The 26,186-nt window shown below is 42.4% G+C and overlaps 1 protein-coding gene across 1 annotated transcript in view; it reads right to left on the minus strand.

Moving 5' to 3' along the window:
* The window catches only part of LOC137377334 (growth arrest-specific protein 2), a 198,408-nt gene that overhangs the window by 83,408 nt on the left and 88,814 nt on the right, over nt 1-26,186 (minus strand). Inside the window, exon 7 of the mRNA XM_068046916.1 lies at nt 18,056-18,163. Within this exon, the coding sequence (XP_067903017.1) occupies nt 18,056-18,163 (108 nt within the window). The remainder of the gene's footprint in view (nt 1-18,055; nt 18,164-26,186) is intronic.

The following is a 26,186-nucleotide window of genomic DNA, read 5'->3' on the forward strand; positions in this document are numbered from 1 at the left end:
GTAGTTTAACAAGTGAAATAACAAATATGTTGATTAATAAGTGAGTTAAGTATCAATAAAAGTGTTCATACGAAGTATCTCGTGTAGGTGTCTTTTGTCCGCCACGTCAGTTGACGCCCTAGTTTGAGGGTCAACATTTTGGCGTCCCTGGGTGGGCACGGTTAAGTGATCACCTTAAAGTCACACCGTGTCTGACCCACAGATGTGCAGGACAAACAGCAGAATGATGGATGCCTGTCCAGAGTGGGAGAAGGAGCTCCGGGAGTACCTAAAGCGTAAATGGCCCAAGTAGGTCGAATATGCTGATAAGGTTTTTGAGGGTCGGGGACTCATTGGGCAGAAACACTAGGAAGAGGCTAGGAAAGAACAAGCAAAACGTGCCTCTAAGCTTAGTAAGGCTACAGCAATAGCCAGTTGTATGAGGGAATTGTGTGAAAAGGAAATGGAGAATGTTAGGTTAAAAGCAGAACTCGAGGGGACCAAACTTAAGTCAGAAGTCTCAAGGCGGGAGACAGATGATTTGAAAAAAAAGGTGTGTGAGGAGGAGTGTAAAGCACAAATGTACATTACTCATATGAATCAGTTTCAAACTCAATATGAACAGGCGGGCCAGGAGAGAGAGAGAGAGAGAGAGAGAGAGCTGTCCAGAAGAAAGAGGCAGCTAATAAGGCTGTGTCCGACTTAAATGAAAAATGTTACAATTTGTAGGCAGCCCTTAAAGCACTGCACCAGTTCCACTTACAAGGGCAGCGTAAAGGAGCCCACCATAATAAGTGTCAGCGAGAAATAGATAGATTAAAAAGTCAACTTGCCGCCAGCCGAGGTATGATATGTGCTTTTCGGGCAACACAAGAGAACGATGATGATGATGTGGATTGGGGCAGTCTAGATGAAGCAGCCCATAGGTATGAAGAACGAGAAGGGGAAGGAGAGCGTGATTGGGGCTGGGTTGATCCGCCGCCACAACACAACAACAAGCTGGTGGTCCCTTCTGCACCACCTGAGACAGTACCAATGAACCCGATAATGATGACCCAAGTTGCACCTGCTGAAAACGGAAGTACTTCTTATAGTACTCCCCTAACAGTGGTGCAATTGTCGGAAATAGCCAAGAAGATAACGCCCCTGGAGCCGGACAGGACCCTTGGGAGTTCTTTAGTCATTGTCATAGAGACCCTAGATGGCTTAGATGCAGGGGAAGAGCAAAAGTTAGTACTTATGTGTTCAGGGAAAACAATCCTCATTGCACTGCCTGAGGATAGAGCTACTGGGGAAAGGACGTTTGAGGAAACCAAAACCGCCATTCTGTCAGCTATGGGATACAACAAAGGGGACCCTGTTGATTTACTGAGTAAGTGCAGGCAGCACAAGGGGGAACACCCAACGGCGTTCGCCAATAGGTTGTGGATCTATTTTAACGATGTCTTTGGGCCAGGCCTTAACCAGGCAGAACTGGAAGCCCCTAAAAGAACCCAGTGGGTCAGAACATTGAGCTCTCTTGCCATGGAAGGCAGTAGGAAAGCATGCAAGCTTTTTGACCCAGTGGACAGTGGCCATACTGAACAGAGGGCAGTTAGGCACATGACCCTTGCCTGGGAAAGGGAGGCTCAGGAGAATGCAAGGCAGTGGTCTAAAGAAGGGCAAATGAACCCGGTTAAAATTCAGGGCCCTGTATGGAAAAATGAAGGTCGAAGAGGGGGGGGGGGGGGCGGGGAAATAACAATTCCAGGCAGCATCCATCCCCATATTCTGCCCCAATAGGCAGAGGCCGGAATCAAAATCAAAATATCTATTAGGGCCAATAATTGCGGTCGAATGGGCCATTACACTAGAGAGTGCCAAGAATCACCCCGCCATCCTCCCCAAGATCAGGGACCCGGTCAAAATCATTTTCTCCCACCACCTCCACCACTGGAGGGACCTTGGGGACAGGGGCAGGCATTCGCCCAAATGGCCCCAATCGCGGAGACAGACTATCCGAACCTTCTGTACCGTCAGTGCCCGGCCCAAAATCCGAGTGCATGATGATGTCAGGTCTCTCCAGTATGGGTGTGTCGCGCCAAATGGGATGGTGTGGGATGACCTCTGGTGGAAGGTGAGGTAGGAGGCCGACCCACCGAATTTCTATGGGATACTGGAGGTTCCCACACCACCCTTAACACATCCAAAGGAATAGATCCGTCATGGCGTACGCATGAATGTCAGGTATTGACAGCGCATGATCCCAAGGGACCTTTTGTGCCAAAACAAAAAGGGGGGAACCTGGCAATCAGACCCTAAAAAATGTTTGTTGATGGATCCTCCATAGCGGAGGACAGAATTAGGAAAACAGGATGTGGCAACTATGCAGAAGACTACCAAGGTACACTGATAGCAGAGATAGATTTAAAACTGCCAGCTAAAATGAGCGCTCAGACTGTCGAGTTAGCAGCGATAGCGTATGTGGTCAGCCACCCCGACAAATTTCCCCCACCAGTAGATCTATATTCGGACAGCATGTATCTATGCAGCAGTTTAACTGATTTCCTGCCCTTGTGGGAAGCAAGAGGCTTTGTATCAGCGGATGGCAAACCTTTACCGTCTGCACCCCTCTTAAAACACATTATTCAGACAGCCCAAGGACAAGAATATGGTATAATCAAAGTGAAAGCGCAGCATAAATCTTCCCCAGCTGGGAACATATGAGCAGATGAATTGGCAAAGTAAGGTGCCCGAGACGGACAGCCATGGCAACTCCCAATAGGTGAACAAGTAAACACAGTCACTATCAATCAGACTTTCAACGGCAAGGTGAAGCTTGTCGAATATGATATAGGACAGAAAGTTATGCTCCAGATCCACCAGCCAGGCACATTCATGTCCCCACGTATTTTGGCCCCCACTCCATAGTGGACAACGTTAGTCCCTTGGTATACAAAGTCCTGCTGGACTCTGGAAAGACCGGACGGTATCATGTAAACCAATTAAAATTGTTCGGCAAACAGAGTAACCACCAGCATCATGTGTTGCTGGATGCGTGCGAAGCATCATCTCCGGCCCCTATCCCTTTGCCATTGCCACAAGTGCTGCAAGCAGGGCAGGCCATAGGGAACGTTCAAGGGACCCAACAACAACAACCACCCCTGAATCAGGACCAAAAGCGAAGAAGGCCTTGGCAGATACCGATCTCCCCGACCTGGACTCGCTTACGGGGGAACAGGCGTTTAAATCACCTGGATGATGATATTGATCTCAGCCAGGTTAATTGGCCAGAATAAGAAACTGTAAATAAGAGCAGAAATTACCTTGTGTTTTACAGATAATAAGTGATTTTAAATGAAGCTGTTAATCGTTGTTGTGATGTGTGGACTGCTAAATACCACATCCACTGAACCAAGGTCTGGCCCGGCCCATACTTTCAGAGAACAGCCATATGGAGAGGGCGTGATATCCGAAGAACACAAAGTGGCTTCAACCCATGGTGCATCGGAAAGTAAGGGTCATCCATATCATGGACCATTCCCGGGACCACAACTGGACGGCGAGGCACCTGGTTCGGTATTTACATGGTGTGTTGGCATAAAATTTGAACTGACTATTAGTGTTCCATTGAACAAACAAGTGTGTATTAATTGTCCCTCAGCATTTCCCAGTCTGATGTTCATTGAGGCGTCGGCACAGGGTGAGAAAGTTCAGGATGAGCCTGGGAACCATGTGCTTTAAACCCCAAATACCAGCCAGGATAGGACAAATCGAGCTGGTTGATATACATAAGAGAGAAGAAACAAGGATTAATGTCACAGAAGAAATTAAACAGAGTTTAGGAAGGTATCTTGAAAAATATGAAACTAACATTAGCCTCTTATCTGAGGACTTGCAATGGATCAAGAAACCGTTAGCTAAAATTCACCAGACATTTAGCAAAGTCATTCAGAAAGCCAAGGGAACGGGGTGAAAGATTGAAACAATTAAAGTAACCGACTGGTGGGATGATATTTTGAATTGGGATACCAACATACAGATACATCCATGGATAGGAATTGTTTCGCACATTGTAATTATTGGTATGATTGCGATTTTGATGCATCAAATGTATAATATGATTATGTTTAAACGTTGGAAAGTTGAAATGGAAGGGAAGTTGGAAATGGACTAGTATGTGCGAAAACGCAAATGAATGATAGATATAAGTAAATGTAACACGGCCTGGACTTGAATATTTGCTGTTGCGAGGTGGGGTATGATCAGGGCTCCTTTATGATCCAATTCACTAACGCTTAACGGATCAAAGGGGGACTGTAGCCGGATGGTTAACAGCTAAGCATCTGCAAAGCATGAAGGGAAAAATAGCCAGCCTTACACAAGGACTGTGAAACAGCTGCAATTGCAATTTAACAAATCCAGCCTGCTAGGTAGTGTGTGAGATAAGATGTGCTACAAATGAGACTGCTAGACAAGGACAGAAAACAAGAACAAGGCCAGCAGATGTATTTTGTTTTGCTTTGCAACTAACACTAAGCAAAATGGATGACTCCAAGTCAGGGGCTTATGTGATTAAGAACATTCTCGAGGCTGGGAACAACTGGATAAAAAGGGGAGGCTAGGAGCCCCGAAAAGAAGACGACCTGGAGGACCATCGTGGAAAGGGAACCCTGAGTTCGGGATTCAGTGAAGAGAACCCATCAGAGGGAGACTGATCACCTTGCCTTGCAACGGGTAGTATTTAAGTCCAAGCCGTGGGTCATGTGATTTATTGTAACAAGTAGTTTAACAAGTGAAATAACAAATATGCTGATTAATAAGTGATTTAAGTATCAATAAAAGTGTTTATACAAAGTATCTCGTGTAGGTGTCTTTTGTCCACCACGTTAGTTGACACCCTAGTTTGAGGGTCAACAATATTAAATGTCAGGTGCAGAATACAAAGAGAACAGGGGCAAAATGAAAAAGGATATAAGGCCAATGAGACAATGTGAGAAAAGACGATTGGGTAACAAATAAAAGTAAAAACCTTTTCTAAACATAACAAAAGGATAGTTGAAGGAATGGTGTGATCAATTAGGGACAAAAAGGGCACAGAATGAATACCTTGCATCTATCTTTACAAAAGAAGAGGGTGAAGTGCATGTCACAGTTGAGGAGGGGGAGTAAAGATATTGGAGAGGATAAAATAGATAGAAAGTAGGTGCTAAATAAGTTAGCAGACTCAAAATTAATAAGTCACATGTTCTAGATAGAATGCATCCTAAGTTGCTGAGGGAACTTAGGGTGGAGATGGAAGAAACTCTGAACAGAATCTTTCAGTCCTCCTTGGATATGACAGTGTGTCAGAGGTCTAGAGGACTGCAAATGTTACACTTACATTTTTTGAATAGGAGTGTAATAAACCTTGACACTACAGGCCAATCAGTCCAACATCAGTGGTGGGAAAACTACTAGAGACTATTGTCAAGGATAAATTAATTCCAACATGGGTTAATAAAGGACAGAAAGCATGGATTTGTGAAAGGCAAATTGTGCCTGACTAACCTGATTGTGTTCTTTGATGAAGTAACAGAGAGAGTTGATGAAAGTAGTGCACTAGATGTTGTATACATTTCGATTTGCAAAATGCATTTGATAAAGTACCACATAACAGACTTATTCAGAAAATAGAAACATGTTATTAAAGGGACGGTGGTAACTTGGATATATAACTGGCTAAGGCATACAAAGCACAGAGTAGTGGTGAATGGATGTTTACTGACTGGAAAGAAGTATGGAGTGGGGTCTCCCAGGGATCAGTATTAGGACCATTGCTTTGCTTATCAAATATAAATGACCTGGACTTGGGGATTGGGAGTACAATTTTGAAGTTTGTAGATGATACAAAACTTGACAATGTAGTAAATCATGAGCAGGATGGCGGCAGACTTCAGCAAACCAGACAGACTGGTGAAATGGGCAGACATATGATAGATGCAATTTAATGAAGTCAATTGTGAAATGATGTACTTTGTAAGAAACAACACAGAGATGCAGTATAATCTAAATGGTATTATTTTTAGGGGGTGCATTTTCACAAATCTGTGAACGTGGCAAGGCAAATTGATAAGGCGGATAAAAAACTGTATGGGATTCTTGGTTTTGTAAATAGTGGCATTGAATAGGAAAACAAGTAAGTCATGCAAAATTATTGCAAGTCTCTGGTTAGGCCTCAGCTGGAGTATTGTGCACAATTCTTGGAACCCTGTTTTAGGAAGGATGTCAAAGCTATGGAGAGGATACAGAGGAGGTTTAACAGGATGACACTAGGAATGAAAAGGATTTCAGTTATGTGGAGAGATTGGAGAATGTGGGATTGTTCATTTTACAGCAGAAAAGGTTAAGGGGAGACCTAATAGAGTCATACAAAATTATGAGGGGTTTTGATAGAGCAAGTAGGAAAAATCTGTTTCCTCTTGCAAGTGGGCTGGTAGCCAGAGGTCATAGATTTAAAATAATTGGCAAAACAAGTACAGGGAAAATGAGAAGAATTTTTTTCACAGAGAGTTATTAATATCTGGAACATGCTATCTGAAAGTGTGATGGAATCTGATTCCATAGGAACTTTCAAAAGGCAACTGGGCATGTACTTGAGAACTAACTTGCAGGATTATGGGAAAAAGCTTGGGTTTGGGTCTAAACTGGACAGCTGTTTTAAAGTACAACGAGCCGATTAGCCTCCTTCTGTGCTGCAAGGTTCTATGAATCTACTTTTCTTACATTGTCTTCTGCCAATTACCAGGCAACAAAAGATGATAAATGAGGTGGAGACCATTATGCACAAGTCTATGACTTGAATAGGAAAGCAGATGTCCTGTTCTAATGTAAGCTGTGAAGTATCCTGTGTTTGGTACTTAATGAATAAGGCTGCACATTTGAGCAAGCTTCATTTGTTGTATAAAGACCATGAAGTTCTAGAAAGTCAGAGAGAATCTGTGAAATTTATCAATGGCTCCTAAAATCAATGTGGATAGAATAAATTAAAATTAATTAATGAATTTCACAGGGTCCCCCTGACTTCAAGGATCCTATGTAACAAATGTGTCCCATTGAAATATGTGCAGTCTATGAATGAGCTACTAGTCAGGACAGAGTGACAAAGGTTAAATGCTAAGAAGGAATACTCTCCACTTACCTGGAGGAGGGCAGCTGGAACAACGCTCAAAAAGCTCGACACCATCCTGGACAAAGCAATCCATTTGACTGGCAATCCCATTGTTACGACCAGGTGAGCGATGTATCTGGTGGGGGGTGCTCTTGCTGTCTTCACCTGGTCTTATTGTAACAGGGTTTAATTTCAAACACACTTTTTTGAGCTCTCCATTTTTGTAAATCCGTGTTCAGTTTCCAATTATCAGGCAAATAATTGAGCACAAAAATGGGTAGAACCCAAAACTGGAAAAGCAGATGAACCTGTAAATTTCTATGTTATATTTGAGCCAGCAATCAGTAACTTCTGCGCATTGGGAAGTCAATAGTATCTAGGCTATTGGATAAAATGAATTTAACTTGGGAAGAAACAAGAACAGACTAAAGCAATTTGAGAAATTCAGAAATGGAGAGTGTATTTTTATTTTGATTTAAATAGATAGTATCAAAATGATCAGCCGATCTTTTTTGTGATTCATTCAAGTTTTAGCAGCCATCTTTTTCAGAAGAACAATGAAACGTTATTTGTCCGAACTGGAGTTTGTAACAAGAAAAACAGTTTTAGCAAAGTTATGCTATATCAGAGTGAATGTTACATACATTAACTTTTGATAGTTTTACCAATCCTTCATGCACCCCATTGGTTTTTTGCACTGCTGACTCATCATGAGTCATGTCTGTGTTATCCCAGACACAAAGCGAATCTAAAAGCCAAGATTAAAAGATGTTACTATTTTACTAAAGACGTTGAAAATACTTCAATCCCTTCTGTTTTAAATTAGGTATAGGGTGTTTATGCTTCATATTGATATAACCAAAATTGGCTGAATTGTGCTACTCCCTGCAGGGAAAAGTTCTTTTCGTATATAGCTGTATCTTGGTTGTTGCCAGATTATTAAATCATCAGATTCCTCTTACTGTCAAAATAAATGAAAAATTCAGCTGCTACTTATGGATCAGTGCTTGCAAAACTAATAGAAACAATTAAGCCAGGCAGAATTTAATTCAGATTTACCAGAATCATTGTGCAACCCCGTAGAGTCATACAATCATAGAGTCATAGAGTTATACAGCACAGAAACAGGCCCTTCAGCCCATCGTGTCTGTGCCAACCATACAGCACCCAACTATTCTAATCCCATATTCCTGCACTTGGCCCGTAGCCTTGTATGATATGGCGTTTCAAGTGCTCATCTAAATACTTCTTAAATGTTGTGAGGGTTCCTACCTCCACCACCTCTTCAGGTAGTGCATTCCAGATTCCAACCACCCTCTGGGAGATAAAATGCTTCCTCAAATCCCCCCTAAACCTCCTGCCCCTTACCCTAAATCTATGCCTCCTGATTCTTGACCCCTCCGCTAAGGGAAAAAGTTTCTTCCTATCTAACCTATCAATGCCCCACATAATCTTGTACACCTCAATCATGTCCCCCCTCATCCTTCTCTGCTCCAAGGAAAACAACCCTAGCCTTTTCAGTCTCTCTTCATAGCTAAAATGCTCCAGCCCAGGCAACATCCTGGTGAATCTCCTCTGCACCCTCTTCAGTGCAATCACATCCTTCCGATAGTGTGGTGACCAGAACTGTACACAGTACTCCAGCTGTGGCTTAACTAGTGTTTTATATAGCTCCATCATAACCTCCCTACTCTTATATTCTATGCCTCAGCTAATAAAGGCAAGTATCCCATATACCTTCCTAACCACCTTATCCACCTATGCTGCTGCCTTCAGTGATCTATGGACAAGTACACCAAGGTCCTTCTGACTTCCTGTACTTCCTAGGGTCCTACCATCCATTGTTTTTCCCTTGCCTTGTTAGTCCCCCCAAAATGCATTACCTCACACTTTTCAGGATTGAATTCCATTTGCCACTGCTCTGCCCATATTACCAGCCCATCTATATCTCCCTGTAATCTAAGGATTTCCTCTTCACTATTTACAACTCCACCAATTTTCGTGTCATCTGCGAACATCTTAGCATTTCTATAAGGTTGCAAAACGTTTTAGCTGATACCTCACCAGGGGCGAGGGACGCAAGCCACAGATGAGTCAGGGCGGGAGAGGTTTCGCGGGTGGGGGTTGCAGGGAAACAGGGTGTAGTGGGGTCAGCAACAGATGGCTGCTGTATTTCCTTCTAACAATAGAAATATAAAAATAGGAGCAGGAGTAGGCCATTTGGCCCCTCAAGCCTGCTCCGCCATTCAACTAGATCATGGCTGATCGTCGACCGCACTATCCCCATATCTCTTGATAGCTTTAATATCTAGAAATCTATCAAACTTGAATATATTCAATGACTGAGCCTCCACAGCCCTCTGGGGTAGAGAATTCCTAAGATTCACCCCCTCTGAGTGAAGAAATTCCTCCTCATCTCAGTCCTAAATGGCCTACCTCTTATTGTGAGACTGTGTCCCCTGGTTCTAGACCCCCCAGCTAAGGGAAATATCCTTTCTGCATCTACTCTGTTGAGTCTTATAAGAATTTTGTATGCTTGAATGAGATCACTTTCTAAACTATAGAGAATATAGGCCCAGTCTCCTCAATCTCTCTTCATAGGACAATCCCACCATCACAGGGATCAGTCTGGTGAAATAAAAACAAGAAATGCTGGAAATACTCAGCAGGTCTGGCAACATCTGTGCAGAGAGAAGCAGAGTTAACGTTTCAAGTCAGAGACCCTTCTTCAGAACACAAATATTAGAAATGTAAAAGGTTTTAAGCAAGTAAATGGAGGGGTGGGGGGCAAGAGATTACAAAGGTGAAGGTATTGATAGGACAGGGTCACAGAGAATAACTGACCAGAAGGTCATGGAACAAAGGCGAACAGTATGTTAACGGTGTGCTGAAAGACAAACTGTTAGTACAGAGAGGGTGTGAATGACTGTAAAGCACAGAGCACTTCAAGCACAAACATAAAAAAACATGTTAAAAAAACCAATATAGTGGGTAAGCACAGTGGAAACAAACTAAACAAACTGAAAAACCTAAAATAAAATAACCAAATAAAAAAGGAAAAAGAAAAAAAGAAAAAATAACTAAGCATAAAAAGGGGGACCCGTCATGCTCTGAAATTATTGAACTCAATGTTCAGTCCGGCAGGCTGTAGTGTGCCTCATCAGTAAATGAGGTGCTGTTCCTTGAGCTTGCGTTCATGTTCATTGGAACACTGCAGCATTCCCAGGACAGAGATGGGAGCATGAAGCAGGGGGGTGTGTTGAAATGGCAAGCAATCGGAAGGTCGGGGTCATGCTTACGGACTGAGCGGAGGTGTTCCGCAAAGCAGTCATCCAATCTGCGTTTGGTCTCCCCAATGTAGAGGAGACTGCATTGTGAGCAGCGAATACAGTATACTAAATTGAAAGAAGTACAATTAAATTGCTGCTTCACCTGAAAGGAGTGTTTGGGGCCTTGGATAGTGAGAAGAGAGGAGGTAAATGGGCAGGTATTACACCTCCTGCGATTGCAGGGGAAGGTGCTGTGGGAAGGTAATGGTGGGGGTAATGGAGGAGTGGACGAGGGTGTCACAGAGGGAACGATTCCTTCGGAATGCTGACAGGGGAAGGGAAGGGAAGATGCTTTTGGTACTGGCATCACGCTGGATGTGGCGGAAGTGGCAGAGGATGATCCTTTGGATCTGGAGGCTGGTGGGGTAGAAAGTGAGGACAAGGGGAACCCTGTCGCGGTTCTGGGAGGGAGGGGAAGGGGTGAGGGTAGAGGTGCGGGAAATGGGCCGGACACAGTTGAGGGCCCTGTCAATCACAGTGGGGGGGAATCCTCGGTTGAGGAAAAAGGAAGATATATCGGAAGCACTGTCGTGGTAGGTAGCATCATCAGAGCAGATGCGTCGGAGACGGAGAAACTGGGAGAAAGGAATGGAGTCCTTACAGGAGGCAGGGTGTGAAGAAGTATAGGCGAGGTAGCTGTGGGAGTCGGTGGGCTTATGATGAATATTCGTAGACAGCCTATCCCCAGAGACGGAGACAGAGAAATCGAGGAAGGGAAGGGAAGTGTCGGAGATGGACCATGTGAAGCTGAGAGAAGGGTGGAAATTGGAAGCAAAGTTAATAAAGTTTTCTAGTTCTGGACGGGAGCAGGAAACAGCACTGAAACAGTCATCAATGTACCGGAAAAAGAGTTGGGGGAGGGGGTCTGGTGAACCTTTGTTGCACTCCCTCTATGGCAGGTATATCCTACCTAAGGTAAAGAGACTAAAACTGTACACAATACTCCAGGTGCGGACTCACCAAGGCTCTATACAATTGCAGGAAGACATCTTTACTCCTATATGCAAATCTCCTTGCAATGAAAGCCAACATACCATTTGCCTTTCTAACTGCTTGCTGAAAGTTTAATTATTAACTTTCAGTGACTTATGAACAAGGGCACCCAGGTCCCTTTGGACAGCAACACTTCCCAATCTCTCACCATTTAAGAAATACTCTGCATTTCTGCTTTGTCTACCAAGTGGATAACTTCACATTTTTCCACATTATATTCCATCTGCCATGTTCTTGCCCACTCACTTAGCCTGTCTAAATTCCCTTAAAGCCTCTTTGCATCTTGAAACATTAACTCTATTTCTCTCTCCACAGACTCTGCCAGACCTGCTGAGTATTTCCAGCAGTTTCTGTTTTCATTTTGGAAATATTACATTTGGTCCCCACATCCAAATCATTGATAAAATTGTGAATAGCTGGCATCTAAGCACTGACCCTTGCAGTACCACACTGGTCACAGCCTTCCAACCTGAGAATGACCTTTTTATTCCTACTCTCTGTTTTCTCTCCGGTAACCTATTCTCAATCCATGCCAGTATATTCCCCCCAATCCCTTGTGCTCTAATTTTGTTTACTAACCTCCCGAGTGGGACCTTATTGAAAGCCTTCAGAAACTCCAAATACACCACATCCACTGGTTCCCCCTTATCTATTCTGCTAGTTACATCCTCAAAAAATTCTAGCATGCTTGTCAAACATGGCTTTTCTTCCATAAAGCTACGCAGTGGGTGGTAATGGCCTGGAACTTGCTACCCAGAAGGGTGGTGGAAGCAGAGACGATCAATGACTTCAAGAGGAAGTTGGATGGCAACCTGAGAGAAATAGACTTTCAGGACTACGGGGAATGAGCCAGGGAGTAGGACTGACAGTATAGCTCCGTGGAGAGCCAGCATGGACTCGATGGGATGACTGGTCGTCTTCTGTGCCGTAAATGACTCTATGGGCTGGATTTTACAAGCCCTTGATGTCCTTATCTGTGGCGGGGGGGCGGTGCCTGAAGATGGCTCTGGATGAGGCCCGCCATGGACTCAATGCCGGCGGGTCCCAGCCCAATCCTCCCGGTGGCAACAAGGCTCCGTGGTGGCTGGGCGACAGGACCACAATTAAAAATGCAAATAAATAAAACTAATACATTTAAATACACTTAACTGAGATCTTGAGGGCCCGCCATGATCTTCGGTGCAGCGGCTGGCACTCCTGCGCCTTCAGATCCCTGTCAGGGGAAACGAGGTGACACACAGGTGGGGAGGGGGAGGAGGTAAGTTTATCAGTGTGGGGAGTGGGGGGGGTGGGGAAACGAATTCAAATGCACTTAATGGGTGTAGGGGATGGTGGAAAGGGTTGAAACTTAAACTTTGCGCAGTGTTGGCAGGGGGAAGGTCAGATGTAGAAGGTAAGTGTTTTGGTGGGGGAACAGCAAATAGTTATTGTAATTGTTATGGGGGGGGGGTGGTGTGAAAGGGGCATAAGAACTTTATTTATTTAGTTTTGGGGGGATCTTTCTTTAAAAAATTAAATATGCTGGAAGAGCTGACTGCCCTTTAAAAATGTGCCAGCACGTGCACCCAGGCAGCTGACGCCATTGCTGGTGACAGACAGCCCACCCCCTCCACATGACTGTTGGGGGGGTGGGGGGAGGGTGGGCTGCCCCAGCTATTTAAATGAGCCGCTGCCGTTAAGATTGTGGTGGCTTTTTGGTGTGCAGCCCACCGGGCGGGTCACCATTTTTTGAACTCTCCGCCAAGATCAGTGGCGAGCTCTTAAAATCCAGTCCTATGTCTCTAAATCCATGTTGACTCTGCCCAATCCTACCATTATTTTCTAAGTGTCCAGTTGTCACATACTTTATAATAGATTCTAGCATTTTCCCTACTACTGTTGTCAGACTAACAGGTCTGTAGTTCCCCATTTTCTCTCTCCTTCCTTTCTTAAATAGTGAGATTACATTTGCTACCTTCCAATCTTCAGGAACCATTCCAGAATCTATGGAATTTTGGAAGATAGCCACCAACGTATCCATTATCTCTACAGCCACCTCTTTCAACACTCTGGGATGCAGGTCATCAGGTCCAGGGGATTTATCAACTTTCAGTCCCATTAATTTTTCCAGTACTACTTTTTTTTTTACTAATACTAATTTCTTTCAGTTTCTCATTCTCGCTACTCCCTTGGTTCTTTAGTATTTCCGGGAGGTTTTTTGTATCTTCCTCCATGAAGGCAGACAAAAAGTATTTGTTTAATTTCTCTGCCATTTCCTTATTTTTCATTATAAATTCTCCTGTCTCTGCCTGTAGTGGCCCATATTTGTCTTTGCTAATCTTTTCATGTTACACACCAATAGAGGATTTTACAGCCTGTTTTTATGTTTCTTATTAGTTTACTTTCATATTCTGTTTTCTCTTTCTTTAGCAGTTTCTTGGTCGTCCTTTGCTGAATTCTAAAAGGCTCCTAATCCTGAGGCTTACTACTTTTTTTGGCAACTTTATAAGCCTCTTCCTTTGATCTAATACAATCCTCAACTTCTCTTATTAGCCATGGTTGGATCACCTTTCCTGTTGGGTTTTTGTCACTCAAAGGAATGTAAATTTGTTGGAAACCATGTATTAATTCTTTAAATGCTAGCCATTGCCTGTCTACAGTCATACCTTTTAATGCAGTTTCCCAATCTACCACAGCCAACTTGCCCTTCAGACCTTCGTTGTTTCCTTTGTTTCGATTTAAGACACTAGTTTCGGATTGAACTATATCATTTTCAAACTTAGAATTTTACTTTATCATATGATGGTCACTCTTTACTAGAGGCTTCTTTAAAATGATATTAGTAATTAGCCCTTTCTCATTGTACAATAAGGGATCTAAAATAGCCCATTCTCTAGTTGGTTCCTCAACATACTGTTCTCGAAAACCATTTCGTATACATGAGACTGAGGAAGAAGTACAGCCTGTTACTGCCCAGTCTACAGCATCTTGAGTTCAGATTGTGCCTAGTGCAGAGGCACCCAAAACAAAGAACACCTCTGTGAAAATAATCTACCCTGACGTTAGGAACGGTCTTCTGAAGGAACAAGGAAAGATGAAAGAGGTGCACGATAGTCATGCTGGGAGTGAACTTCCCAAATTAGCAGTAGGACAACAGGTTACGATAAAGAATCCTGTAACCTGTATATGGAGTACTGCACAAGTCTTCAGGGTTTAACCAGAACCACGGTCTTACAAGGTTACTACTTCTACTGGTACTGCATTGTGTAGGAATAGAGGTCAGATCAGAACTGTCCATCATCCCAGATCTATGGAAGACTCTATCTCAAATCAGACGAGATCGCAGACGATGCCCCGGACAGAGTCTATATATTCCACTTCCATAGTGCTGAGTCCACACTCATCTGTCCTGGATTCCAAGAACTGTTATCTTGGTTATAAATCAGGTCATTTGATCAAACCACCCTTATGTTACCATGACCAATGTACTCGAAAGTTTCTACTACTGTTTTGTACCATATATGTTTACCTCTGATTACAGTTGTTGATTTGTATATAGTTAACTTTTACTTATTTGAGGGGGATATGTTCCTGTTTGGGAAAAGGGGGATGTTATGTGTACACCTTTAAGAAGTGTGGTTGCTCTCATGCCAGCAGTGTAAGAGCTGTGATGTAACACACCAGGTGACTTCTGGGTGGGGAAGTCTTAAATAAGTAACTGTACAGTGAAAACCCGTGCGTACATGCAGAACCATCCTTAAATAAAGAATCCACGTTACCGCGTTACTGATCCCATCTTGAGTGGTCAGTGCTTTGTGTATAGTAGCAGCTAACACAGAGATTAAGATAACACGCAACAGATGGATCTCACTGGCCAGTCATTGGGTGTCTTGATGGCCACATGGGTACAATTGATGATGCCCTGCACCTGAAGGAATCCATCGATGGCATCAAAAGCCAATGCCATCTATGCCAATGCAGGCCCATCAGTGTCAAAGAGGGTGTCGTCCCTGCCCTCCTGAAAAGGGCATCTGTGACCTGCCTGCTGGCTTAATAAGATGCTGTCTGTGAGATGCCACCTAGGTCGACAGCTGGTCTCTGGAACAACACAGTTGCATTTAAGTTCAGAGCACCTAAGATCTTGACGGCTGTAGGTAGTGGACTGCCATGGGGGCCGTGAGGCCTCAGGTCATTGTGGGTCAGAGCACACAGGACCAAGACCATCTGCCTGGCCAGGCGCATGCCTCCTATGGCACTGGCGTTCTGTCGTTTGCAGATAGCTGACTCTTGGGCTGTGCATCCGATGTCTTAGGTAGCGCCTTCCTCCCCTTGCACCCCTCGCTGCACTCCTCTGGCCTCCTGATGCCCCAGAGGGTACATATGCCACAGCTCATTCTGGCTGCTCTGTCCAATGTCAGAGTCGCCTGTTCCCATCTGACATCTGTCAGCTGGGCCTTTAACGCTCACCAGGCATTCCTGTGCCAAGCTTAGATGCTACAGTGATGCCAGCAGACTCACTTCTCTGTCGGTCTCATGTCAATCTCTAATGTAACATTTAACTCCTATATCTGCAACAACACCCTCAGTGAGACAGATCTGAGGCAGCTAAGCTTCATTTGCTCCCTCTAATTTAAATTAAACAGCCATTTCCATTGCCCTCATCTCCCTCCACAATGCCTTCGTCCTCACTACCCTTCCATGATTAGCTCCCTACGACTGACAAGTGTGTTACTGAGTTCTTAAATGCACTCAACAGGCAATTAATTGGACGTGGGCGCCCGACCCATTCCCTCCCTGCCACCTGTAGTTTAAAAATAGGATTGCATTCCGGAGGCCTGTGATGCATCTTGAGACATTTCATTATGTTAAAGGCACTATATAAATATAAGTTGTTGCTGTTGTTGTTATTGTTGCTACAATTAGATAGGTAAGCATGGAACCACGTACGTGCAGTTCCACCCAACTGGAGAGCAGTAGAGAGGTGTTGGAGGAGGACGGTGTGGTCAACCTCATCAAAGGTTGCAGGCAAGTCAGGAAGGACAAGGAAGGATAGTTTACCTTTGTCACAGTCATATAAAATGTCATTTGAGGTTTTGTGAAGAGCCATTTTGGTACTCTGACAGTGGTGAAAACCAGATTGGAGGAATTCAAACACAGAATTATGGGATACATGGGCACTGATTTGGGAGGCGACTACATGTTCAAGGGCTTTGGAAAGGAAAGTGAGGTTGGAGGTGAGGCGGTAGTTTGCAAGGTCGCAGGGGTCAATGGTTTTTTTCGAGAGGGGTAATGACAGCAGATTTGAAGGAGAGAAGGACAAAACCTGAGAAGAGTGAACTGTTAACAATTACAGCTGGAATGGGAGATAGGAAGGGAATTTAGGTGATCAACAATTTAGTGGGAATAGGGTCAAGGGAACAGGAGGAGGGTCTCATGGACATGATGAGCTCAGAGAGGGTATGAGAGGAGACAGGAAAGAAAAAAAGATGCAAGCTCAGGTCTAGGGCAGAAGGGGAACCTAAGAGGAAGTATACCTTGGTGAGTTTGGGAAAGGGAGGGAAGTGGCAGAAGCAGCTGATTGGATGCTCTCTCTCTTCACAGAATCACAGAATTGTTACAATGCAAAAGACGGCCATTCGGCTGTTCGAGTCTGCACCGGCTCTCCGAACGAGCAATTCACTTAGTGCCATTCCCCACCTTCTCCCCGTAACCCTGCATATTCTTCCTTTTCATATGACAGTCTAATTCCCTTTTGAATGCTTCAATTGAACCTGTCTCCACTGCACTCTCAGGCAATGCATTCCAGACCTTAACCACTTGCTGCGTGAAAAAAGTTTTTCCTCATGTCGCTTTTGCTTCTCTTACCCGATACTGTAAATCTGTGCCCTTTCGTCCTCTATCCATTCACAAGTGGGAACAGTTTCTCCCTAACTACTCTGTCCAGACCCTCCTTGATTTTGATCATGATCTTAGTGACAAAGAAGTCCATGAGTTCATTGTTCTTGTTTTTGAAGGTGAAGGTGGAGGCGACAGGGGAGAGATTTTGGTACATTCTTTGCAGGACAATTTCTATTTCAGACATACAGTTTAAAGCAAGCATGCCCAGATTAAGCATTGGATTGTTAGCTGGAGAGTAAAGCTCCTTCTAATAATAGCAACATTTTAAAGCTCAACCACAGAAGAGCTCATCCTACTATACTATTTACCATTTTACAAATCTATTATCCAATTATGCAAGAAATATTTCACATATAGTCCTTGACAACCAACAAACAAAGATTCAAATCTGGGCTAAATCAGATCCATGACCACAGAGGTAGAAAGTCAGGACCAATCCAACTGCATCAACCAGTCCCTTGCATTGGCCTATTTTAATATTTAAACATTTATTAGACCATAGAATAGTCAGTTTGTAAAACAAAACTCATGTTCCCCTTGTGTTTCCAAAAGGTTAGATATTGACAAATTAGTGTAGGAAAAGTTCAGTCCTGAATGCGACTCATCTATACTTGATGCAAAATTAATTCTGGCCATTATTCTTTGCACACTGAAAATATGTCGCTTTTGTTCACACCATCTGCCTTTATCTCACAAATATACACAAAATATTACAGTAAATGTGACTTTTTCTACAAAAATCTTTTACCCGAATGAATAGGATCTTTTCTCCAACACGATATCGTCCTTGGGAGAGACGCTCTACAGAAAACTTATGTGGGCATTTGCAGGGAGGATCTTCTGAAATTTGTTTCACCTAAAAAGGAGCATAGAAAATATTGAAATCCTTAATGAGGTAATAATTTCCCCTTTTATTGAGTCATAAACAAACTCAAGCACTTTCTTGTCCTCTACAAATAAGCATATTATAAAAATGTTGCTGAATATTTTACTACAAATATCAGATTAACTGATCTGTAATTCACTGATCAATACTGATTCCTTATTTAGAGTCTTGCAGTCACATTCTCTGCCCCTTCCCAATACAGCCCATGGTGGTTCTTTTAAAGTTGCAAAATATTAACCAGATTGCCCATTGTTTTATTCATCTTCTTGACAATGCTGAGTTATAACGTATCTGGCCAAAGTACCATGCAGATATTTGGAGTGAAATTCCTCTTATAGTGATTCTAATTACCCATAATTAACAACTTGCAAACAAAGTTGCATTCTCAGGAATTACACATTTTAAAGATATACATTCCTGTGCTTGTGACAGAGGTAAAGCGGATTCTCCCATTTTTGTTAGAAAGGAATTTTACCAGAAAAAAAATCTGAGTTTATGCATACCACATGTTCTACTGATGCTTTTTTTTAACGAGGTTTCTTGTTCAGTTTGACTGTTGTCACCCAACTCTCATAAATGTGTGTATCTAGCAGGAAGTCACTCAGCAGCAAGCAAAGGTAGAAATAATCGCCAGTTTTTTTTTTTCAAAATTTAGTCCAGGGATGCTCTGACCAGCCGTACAGCTGCTCCCCATCCTTGCTGAGATCAGTTAACACAACGCAAACCATATGAAACATTTAGCCACTAACCAACTGGAAATCTTGATTATGGCCATTTTACAAGGAAATGCCTGCAAGATATCTGTCATATTGGAGTCATTTTCAAGACATTGTGCATTCCAAACCAATTGTTTTTTTAAGAGATTTTAGCATCCAAAACTATTTACTTCTTAAATTAACTTTTCTGCACATGCAAATTATTTTGCAGCTTTTTAAAAATTTTATTGCACTATGTTAACTGATTCAAAACTATGAGCTAATTGTAAACATTCCAACATCAATATGAAACTCTGGATTTTGATGTCCAATTTGGCTTCAAGCTAAACAATATGGAAGCAAATTAATTTTGAGCCTTTAAGTCGATAAAAGAGGAAGCAATGCATTCCAAAAATCACACAGCTCAGAAATCATTTTCTGGTATTTGATTCTGTCACATAATTAAGCATTTAACTGTAAAGCAACGTTGAGTTACATCATCTGATTTTCCAGTTCTGATGGTTAGTGAATGATCCAATTTTGCAAGACACATGCTGAAATCAGACAATTAGGTAGCTTAGCTCCCGGGGAATTAGTTATTAGTTTCAAAGGCATTTATGCAATCTGTAGGCTTTTGGCAAATGGCTGTTTTTTGTTTGCTTCAGGAATGTAAAAGTTTTCCAATAAAGTGAAACCTAGCTCTTGAAGTACTTGAAACTAAACCTACAACAACAAATCATACACAGAACCACTGAAGTTTTGTCTAACACTAGAGGTTTGGATGTTAGCAGGGGTGGGTAAAAACCCAGCCGCCTGCTATAAAATCCGTAAAGTAGATTAAGTCAGAGGCTGCCATGCCTCATTAAAATACTTAAATGTTAAATCCATTTCCTAGGAGCAGGTTAGCTGTCTGTCCATTGTCCTGCCTCAGTTTAAATCTGCAAGTGGGCATGTTTTTAAGATCTTAACATCTGATCTGAACCCAGCTGACCCATTTGCATGTGCTAAAATACCACCCCCTGTCCCCCACCGAAGTTTTGACTAGGCACTAGTTTCTCTTTGGCGTTTATCTGTGCAAGGGAATGATGTGAAAAAATTGGAATTCTATGAAGCATGCACACAGATTAAATTCATGCATGTGGTAAAAGCATTAAGTTACTAGTTTAATGGATACCTTTTCTTAGTCATGTTAAATTGTAAAGGGCTGAGTCTATATGACGAGACCCTTGAATTCCTATTTAAATGGACTGCATTCACATTCCCACTTTGTTCCACTTTTTTTACATTTCACACTAAATTTACCACATCATTAGTCAAAGATTGAGAGTTTCAATTATCTTAATGGCTTGAACATGATGCCTGATATTTCCCCAATCATTTCTGAAACTTCCCCCATCTTTAAACCTTTGGTGAAATGTTTTATGCCACATTTGTGCATCAAGCATCAAAATAGTAAAACCAGGTCCAATCAGCAAATTAATATTTTCTTACTTTTTGTTATAACTATAATTTTTTGAAAAATCTAGACAAATAATATTTGTTCAGTGAACAGGAAATTAAAAGAATGTGACCTGGCATGTGAGAGTTAAACTGATGGCCTTTCATTAACATCCTATCTGGAGAATTCTCACGGAGCTGGCAGCAGTGGGCTGAAATTTACGAGTGCACCGCAGTTCGCGGCGGCGCACTCTGATGGCGGCGTGCATCCTTCGCAGATGTGCCGTCCATGAGCCCCTGAGATATTAAGCACAGGGGCTGATTTAAAAAGAGGGGGCAGAGCGGCCATCCCGATAATGTAAAGGGGTCGGCCACTGCGTCCCCGGCAACGGCGTCCGGCATTACTGCACAGGCACTGGTACCATTTTTAAAGGGCTTTAAGCCCTTAACACAGATTTACATTTACAATGGAACATTAGTGCCAATTTTTATTGTGGCAGGCCCTTCTCGACATCACGGGTCGAGGCGGGCCTCTCCCCGTAGAATTTTACCAGCTCCTGCATCGCGACTCACGACGTCGAGGTGCGGGTAAAATTCAGCCCAGTATGATAGCTCACTTGGGCCAATTTTTCCACCTCTACCTTTTTTTTTAAAAAAAAAGGGTGAAAGAGGTTAGAACACAGAGTAAAAAATTTTGTTAACTATTCATCTAGCAAAAGCACATGTTAGTTAAAAGTGTAAGTTCATTTGTCATTCAAATAAATTTCTCTTTTTATTCTGTTTTAAGCCAAGTTAAACAATTATATTGAGTTAGACATTGTTTGCTATTGTTACGACCAACCGTTCCAGTCAAAGCCCCCAAACAAAATATACGATTCTGATTGTGGTGGGAGAAATGCACTGCTAATTCAATTCCGTCCCTCCACAGATCGCCTAACATATCATTTTAAACTTTCCAAATTAAAGAAAGACCCAGCCAAATTGTACCATCGATTAACCCCCAAAGGAGGTTAACCAAACCAGGTGTCCTTAATTCTACAAATTAACTGTTTAATTAGAAAAACTAAATTCTTAAACACTACTAAGATATAAACAACATTTAAAATAGAAAGAATTAGAGTCCTTGCAAATTTACTCTCCTACCGGATGTGGAACAGTCCAAGGTTGCTTGAAGTCCCTACAGCCATCCAATGGGGAAAAAAAGGTTCTTCAACAGTGGAATAGTTGTAGTCTAATTTAGAAGTTGAAACAGTTGCTCCTTCTCCAGCGATGAATTTCAACAATTAACAACTTGCAAACATTTTTTTTAATTAATCAATTTGGCTTTAGAATTTTTGAGGGATAAAAGATGGTCACAGTCTAACTTCCCTTCCTTCAGTTTAATTTATCAGAGATCTCTGTTTTGGCTTGACTTTTAGAATTTTGAGAGAGAATAATAAATAAACAGACTAAATTCTCTTCCTTCAGTTTAAATGGTCTGAGAGCACTGCCCGCCCGAGGCCAATCAAGGCCCTTAAGTGGCCACTTAACGGCCACTTAAGGGCCCTCGTCCACCTCCACGTGTATTTTATCCATGGCAAGCGGGTCTGCTGGAGACGTGAAAGGCCATCCAGCGATAGCTGCCGGCCTTTCCGCACCCCGGGGGAGGCCATGGCAATTGGGCACTCACCCCCGCCTCCCAACCCACCCCTGGGACCCAAGACACCCCCCTCCCCCAAAGGACCACTCTAGCCTTACCAAGGAAGGTCCGATCCCCCTGGTGAGGCATGCCCCTACTTACCTTCCCTCCTCGATCCATGGCATCGGCTGGGCTGCAGTCCCAGCAGTGGCCACCGCTCCCGGTGGCACTGCTGGGACTAAGAGCTGCCGGCCCGCTGATTGGCCGGCAGCTCACTGAGGCAGGACTTCCTCCTTCAGGTGAGTGGAAGTCCCGCCTCGGGACAATTAAAGCCTGGGGATCTGTAAAATACGGGACGGATCCCTAGGCTAGGCGGAAGCGGGTTCGCCACTGACTTTCACGTCGGAGTCTGGCTCCCATCCATCCAGCATAAAATTCTGGCCTATAAGTGGTGTAGCAAAGCATGGGGAAGTGCAGGGCATATTGAACAGAAACTTCCAGATTTCCAAATTTACTGTGCATGTGCAGATATTGCTGTCTGATTTAAGCACTGTTAGCTTCACTGCAAAATTTGGGGCAATATCTCATACAGCAACTGCCTGTTCTATAGCTGGGATGGTTACGAGTACATTATGCTTTAATGCTACTGGATTTTTCTGAATTTCTTTCGTTTTTAACTGTTTCTTTATCAAAGGAAGGTTCCTAAGTTTCAAAGGATCCTGAATAATGGCATTATTTTGGTTCATTCAGGTAAAATGAACAATTTGAAGAATTCAGAGTGCCGGAAGATAAACACAACTCAAAAATGTTCAAAAAGAGAGATTTGTTTTCCTTATGCTTTAGTTTACGTGGCAAATATAATCTTTAGTCATTAGCTTGTAGTAATCTCAACTGAGTCAGAATTAGTGGATTCGTGAGACATTCTGTGACCTGAGTTTATAATCTAGGGTGACACTAGAGAGCAGTTTTGAGGTAATGGTTCATTGTTGGAGATGCCATCCTTCACGAAGCATTAAACCAAGACCCTATCTGTGTGTATTCAGATGGCTGTGGTGACTATTAAGCAACCCGTGATGCTTTTCCAAAAAAAGTAAGAGGCTCCTCCAGTTTCCTGGACAGCATTCCTTGCTCAAATACCAGAAGTAAAAATATATTAACTGGTTATTAATTTTATTTCTGTTGTTGGATCTTGCTGCATGCAGAATCTCTACCATATTTGCCTATGCTATTATACTTCATACATGAAAAACTTGTTATTTCTGGTCTTGGTAAAAATATATTAACTGGTTAACATGTTTAATTCCAGTGTGACAGGTTTTCAAAGGCGTTGGAATCTACAACCTACTGTTAAACAATTGACAAAAGTGAGAGCTGCCTCTAATCATACAAAAATCAATATTGGGAGGATTGAAGTTATTTGCAAGAGACAAGATAAAAATTTACATTGGAAAAATTAATATAAACTAGCACATCAAAATATCAAAAGGGAGCACACGTCGGAGGTAAGGTTAAAAGAGTGAGTACTGAAACAGTGTTACGTGAACTTGGTCAATCAGAATTGCTAATACATTAAATCCAACCAAACATGCACATACAGAACCGTAGAGAGGGACAAGCTAATTGGCAAAGTATAAATTGTCAGTGAACAGTATTTCATTGGCTGTAAAGCATTTTTTCCAGAACAGTGTGATGTTTTTAAAAAAGGAGAGAATGTGCTGCTAGCATTGGAATCTGCATGTTGATACAGAGCTATAGCAGGACTTTTCAACAACCACATAAGTCAGGTGCTACTAGATTAGCTGATTTCCTAAGCACTGATCCCAGCACCCAATCTTTTTTGTTTACAGTCTTTTACTTCTTAGTCTACAACTTCAGCAAGAAAATGTCAATTATGTCAAAGCTTTTCAGGTGATCCAGCACTGAGGATATCAGCAGCAGCAAGAATTTGGGGCAATGTTGGAAAGAGATACTGTCAGTCCATCTGACCTGTCAGATTAGGAAATGCACTGGAAGTCTGATGTGTAATTTTTCAATTGTATCTTGACCTAACCTGTGATTTTCAATAAACAAATCACAGTGATAAATCACAGCTTTACTGTTGATTGCTCAGAGTTACTATTCAGAGAAAATGACATAGGTACTTTACACTGCTCGTGTCTCCATCATCACCCCCATCCCCACCACCACCACCAGCTCAGTTAAAAAAGTTTCACAATTCTGCCTGCGCCTTTCATCCCTAAGTAGTTTGAGAATTTTCTATCTCAACTTGTGCAATAGTTTTTCCAGTCATTGGAAGTGAAACAGATGGTATTACTAATGTATTTTTCTGTGGAGCTAAGAAACCTCAACTATTAAGTTGCTATAAGGAACAGACTTTTAGCCTCCCTTGCAGCTTGGAAACTCTATACAAAATGTTACTAATGTTCTGAAGTACAATGTTATTAAAAAGACCGATGGAACCTTTTTATAACTAAATCTCATTGTAGCCATAACAAAATATCCTTTACTTGTGAGATGTCCAATTGAATATAGCTGATGAGGTTTTACTAACTGACAGTTTAATGTAGCAAATTGAGTTACAGATCTTGCTATATTAATTCAAAAAGTAAACAAAGACTCAATATTCCAAAGAAGGTACCATATTCTCTTCCCTCAGGCTCCTACCAGCCTTGAAACTGACAGTAACATTATCAAAATTACTGTAATTCTAAAGCTGAGTAGACAATTTTTCCCCTTCCCCTCGAGAAGGTATTGACTGTTTGCTGGTGCACAGTACCATAGGTGTCGGTTGCCCTAACATACTTCATCCAATTGCCCATTATTTGTGGATAATCCTTGACGAGTGTCAACAAGCTACTTAATTATGTCACAGCTGAGTTTATTCTGTTCTCTTCTAACATTCATACATGCACACTTCAAGCAGAAACTGTAGGATAGCAGTCAGGAGAAGGAATCTAGTCTAATTTTGATTTTTGTAAAACAGAGGCACTCAGGGCAATTGTAACATTCCTACTTTCACCTTTGCTGATATGAGCTAACAACAGAGTGGGAATCAAAACAGGAACCTCCTGAGCCTATATGTCATAGAGTCATAGAGTCATACAGCAGAGAAGCAGGCCATTCAGCCCACCGCGTCCATGCCGACCATAATGCCTATCTATACTAATGCCACCTGCCTGCATTAATTCTATATCCCTCTATGCCTTGCTCATTCAAGTACCTGTCCAGATGCCTCTTAAATGTTGCTACTGTTCCTGCCTCCACCACCTCCTCTGGCAGCTCATTCCAGATACCCACTATTCTTTGTGTGAAAAATTTACCCCTTTGATCCCCTTTAAACCTCCTCCCTCTCACCTTAAATCTATGACCCAACTATTCACTGGACAGACCTCATGAACTACTAGTAGACCGCACGGATGATGAATTTTAATCGGTATTTTAAATATTCTGACAAAGCCCCTTTTAGACTATCATGCAGTTGTAAGAATCTATTCCAAGTTTGCCCGCAGTAATCTAACAAGAAATAGGCAGTACTGATGCTGCCTTTTACAATATATAATTTTAATCGCTCATTGCTCAGCATGTTGGTTGAGGGATAAATATTAGCCACAAGATTGTAGAGAACTCCCCTGCTTTTCTTTGCAACAGTGCCATGGAATCTTTTACATCCACCTGAGATGACAGAATGGACCTCCTTTAGCATCCCATCAGAAAGACAAAACTTTCAACAGTGTAGCATTCTATCATTTCCTGCAATGGGAGTGTTAAATCTTTGAAGTCGGACTTGAACCCACACCCTTCTAACTCAGACGAGAATGCTACCACTGAACCATGGTTGACACCCCAATATCACCAGTATGTGAAGCCTCTTTGAATGAGGAATATGAGGGATATTGTATGATCACCCAAGTCACCAGCCCCAACACCTATTTTACCAGTTTGTGAGTATGTAGGCACCATTTTTTGGCAACATGCTGATTTCTTATTTGCCACATTGAATGAGTCACAATGCAGCCTTATTGGCATGGCATTAAAAGAGTGTTTAATATTAAACATGTGCACCTGTTCACTTAAAAATTACATGAAAAGTTGATGACGTTGTGCACATTTCCTCTGTGGTGTTCAACCAACCTTAAGAGATGAGCTGATTAAATGTACTGTAATGCAAGATTTCAAAATTAAGCAAAGTGTGAGCGTACTTACCTGGGCAGAATTTAAGGTAGCAATATATTTATTCCTCCCC

Source organism: Heterodontus francisci, chromosome 14 (genome assembly GCF_036365525.1).
Source record: "Heterodontus francisci isolate sHetFra1 chromosome 14, sHetFra1.hap1, whole genome shotgun sequence".
In the NCBI taxonomy this organism is placed as follows: Eukaryota; Metazoa; Chordata; class Chondrichthyes; order Heterodontiformes; family Heterodontidae; genus Heterodontus; species Heterodontus francisci.